The 2,762-nt window shown below is 37.6% G+C and overlaps 1 protein-coding gene across 1 annotated transcript in view; it reads right to left on the reverse strand.

The window, feature by feature from the left end:
- LOC127934557 (extracellular calcium-sensing receptor-like) overlaps window positions 1-2,113 on the reverse strand; it is a 3,561-nt gene extending 1,448 nt beyond the window's left edge. Inside the window, exons 1-4 of the mRNA XM_052532018.1 lie at window positions 1,865-2,113; window positions 1,245-1,536; window positions 186-1,013; window positions 1-78 (exon numbers count right to left, since the gene is read on the reverse strand). The exon at window positions 1-78 is cut by the window's left edge and continues 150 nt beyond it. Coding sequence (XP_052387978.1) covers window positions 1-78; window positions 186-1,013; window positions 1,245-1,536; window positions 1,865-2,085 — 1,419 coding nt within the window. The 5' untranslated portion in view covers window positions 2,086-2,113. The remainder of the gene's footprint in view (window positions 79-185; window positions 1,014-1,244; window positions 1,537-1,864) is intronic.
- Window positions 2,114-2,762: the final 649 nt, after the last annotated feature.

Genomic DNA, 2,762 nt, shown 5'->3' on the forward strand with positions numbered 1-2,762 from the left:
AGCATCTCCATTCTTATCAAATGACACATGATCCCCAAAACCTGTGGTGAAGTTCACTTTCTGTAGGTAGTGAACCAGCTGCACAGTTGGTAGGCAGGAGAAGTGTTAAACACACACACATATTTTGCTTTTTCATCTTAATCTCTCCTATATGCCTGGAGAGAATGGTCCCTTGGATGTCTTACCTGCCAGGGTTTCAGGTTGGTTTTATTAGCACAGCTGTTCCCATTGAATGGTCCTCTCCCCTCTTCACACTGCATCAGGTCATGAAGTGCATGTGCCAGGGCATAAACTGCTTTATAGACATTATAAGCTGCTCTCAACCCAGAAACATCAGTGTATGGTGTGTCAGTGTTGCTCAGATCCTCCTGTCCTGTACACAACTTTTTCACTTGCTCTCCATCTATTGCTCTACCCCCATTTTCAAAACTACACCTGAACATGTTCTCCCAAAAAATCCTTATTATATTGTTTTTTTGATCATTACTGGGACGGAGACGTAGAAGATACTCACGAAGCCCCTGAATCTCTCCACGTCTGATAGCAATGCCCAGTGTGCCCCCCAGAATGGGTAGGAAACGTGGAGTGTGATATACAGGAGAGGTTGTCCAAGCTTCACTCGCAATCCACTGTCTGCCTGTCATGTTCTGCAAAACCACTTCCTCCATCAAAGGTATTAGAAAGGATGAAGTTGAAAAAACAACAACCACTCTAGCTGTAGAGGCCTCAATCACTCCTGTTATATGTTGAATGTCTCTGAGGTTGTTATCATGGGGAAGGATTTCAGAAAATGCAACACAATGCCCAAACAGCTGCATTTCCTGCTGAAATAACTGAGCAGCATAGATGCCATAGTCATCATCACTGTAGATGAGACCAACCCAGGTCCATCCAAAATGCCTCAAAATCTGAACCATAGCACGCACCTGGAAGGCATCACTGGGGATTGTTCTGAAGAAAGAAGGGTACTTTTTCCTGTCACTCAAACAGGAGCAGGTGGCATAGTGACTAACCTAATTAGTTAGGGAAGATGGAGAAATAAATAATGACATGAGACAGAGAAATAGAGTGATAATCATCAGTGCTTTTGATATTATTATTTTTTTTTTTCAGACACAAACAATCTGGAAAAAAAAGTACTAAAAACAAGTTGGCTAAATAACATGGCTAAAAAACTCAAAACGCAAAAAATATGCAGATAGTGTATTTTCTTTTTCTTTTCTTTTTTTTTTTTGTCATCTTACTATAGGTACTCGAAACAGCCCCAGAACATTAGAAATTGCAATGGAAGGAGTGGAACTTGGATCCCCTACGATCCCAATAACCGGAGGAGGCCCAGTGCAGTTTAAATTGGAGAAGGACTCCTCTGTTCCACTAGCCAGGGATATGGCAGCCCGGAATGCTATTCCTAGTCTCACACAGTTGTCATAAAGATGGTAACCCAGAGTGATGTTAGGCAGCAGATTTGGATTCTTATTGATCTCATTAACTGCAAAAGCCATGGTCTGTGCCTGCTGAAATATTTCTATATTAAATCTAAAAAAAAAAAAAATTATTGAAAGCATTAGAAACTGAAAATACATTTGCGATTTAAGCATTACTCACGGAACCCTATTATGCATATTTAGTTAAAAGTACAGTGATTTCAATATATATATATATATATATATATATATATATATATATATATATATATATATATATACACACATATATACATTACTGATGTCAGCACATCATTTGAAGTTAGCTTAGGTGAAAGGTGACACATAGAACTTTACATTACATTAAATATTATTATTATCATTATTTATTATTCTATTTATTTAGTTCTGTAGTCATTCTGGCCCCAGACCAGACTCACTTTTCACAGTATGGTGGTTCTGGCTCCGTTCTGAATCCCAGTTCTGGGAACACTGTGAAAAAGTGAACATGAAATAGGCCTCCAAGTATAAAATCTCCGTCCTGTTGCATTCCATTCAACTTGAAGTGTCCCTGGAGCTGACAGGTACCTGATTTGAGGACTGAATCTGCAGAAATACAGTTAAATGACATGCATAGAAAAATATACAGAATGGTCCACATTATCTTTCTGATCCACTCGGCCACTCTACTAACTAATTTCTGATGAAGCTTGTGTGGGATGTTGCTTTAAATATGCAGCCAATGCCAAGTGGGCATCCCTGGAAGGCAGGACATCACTCTCCAATCCCTCCCAACATAGCCAACAGGATTGATGGAATAACGACATTTTATGCATGCACAATTAACTGCAATTGGTTGTATAAAGGGAGACAATTGTCTGATACCAATGTTCAATTATATCTACTTATTTGTGGTTTCTTCTTGCAAGTGTTTTATGGATTTTTTTTAAGAGTGTCCTCTATATGTCAGTCATGTATGTGACTTTTTCTGAGCTATCAATTACAAAGGTATGAAGAATGTTATTTATCAGACTAAATTATTACTATCATTTAGTATGGTACTATGTTTAATTAAATGCCCATCAGTCCATCCACCCATCCATTCATTAATTAGTTCACTTCTTGTTTGTTGCTGTCATGTGTTTTGAGTTTGAGCTCCATCAAGTTAATTTTTTAATCATAATTATTTTTTTATCTTAAAATCAATTTTATACACCATCATTTTCAATTCTATAAAGTGCGAATAGATCCAGTGTTGTATTCTACAATAAAAAAATAAGAGCGTCTCATCTCTAGTCTTATTTGATTTTTGATTATTAGCTTATAGCGGAGACTGCG

This window comes from Carassius gibelio, chromosome A18, assembly GCF_023724105.1.
Source record: "Carassius gibelio isolate Cgi1373 ecotype wild population from Czech Republic chromosome A18, carGib1.2-hapl.c, whole genome shotgun sequence".
NCBI lineage: Eukaryota > Metazoa > Chordata > Actinopteri > Cypriniformes > Cyprinidae > Carassius > Carassius gibelio.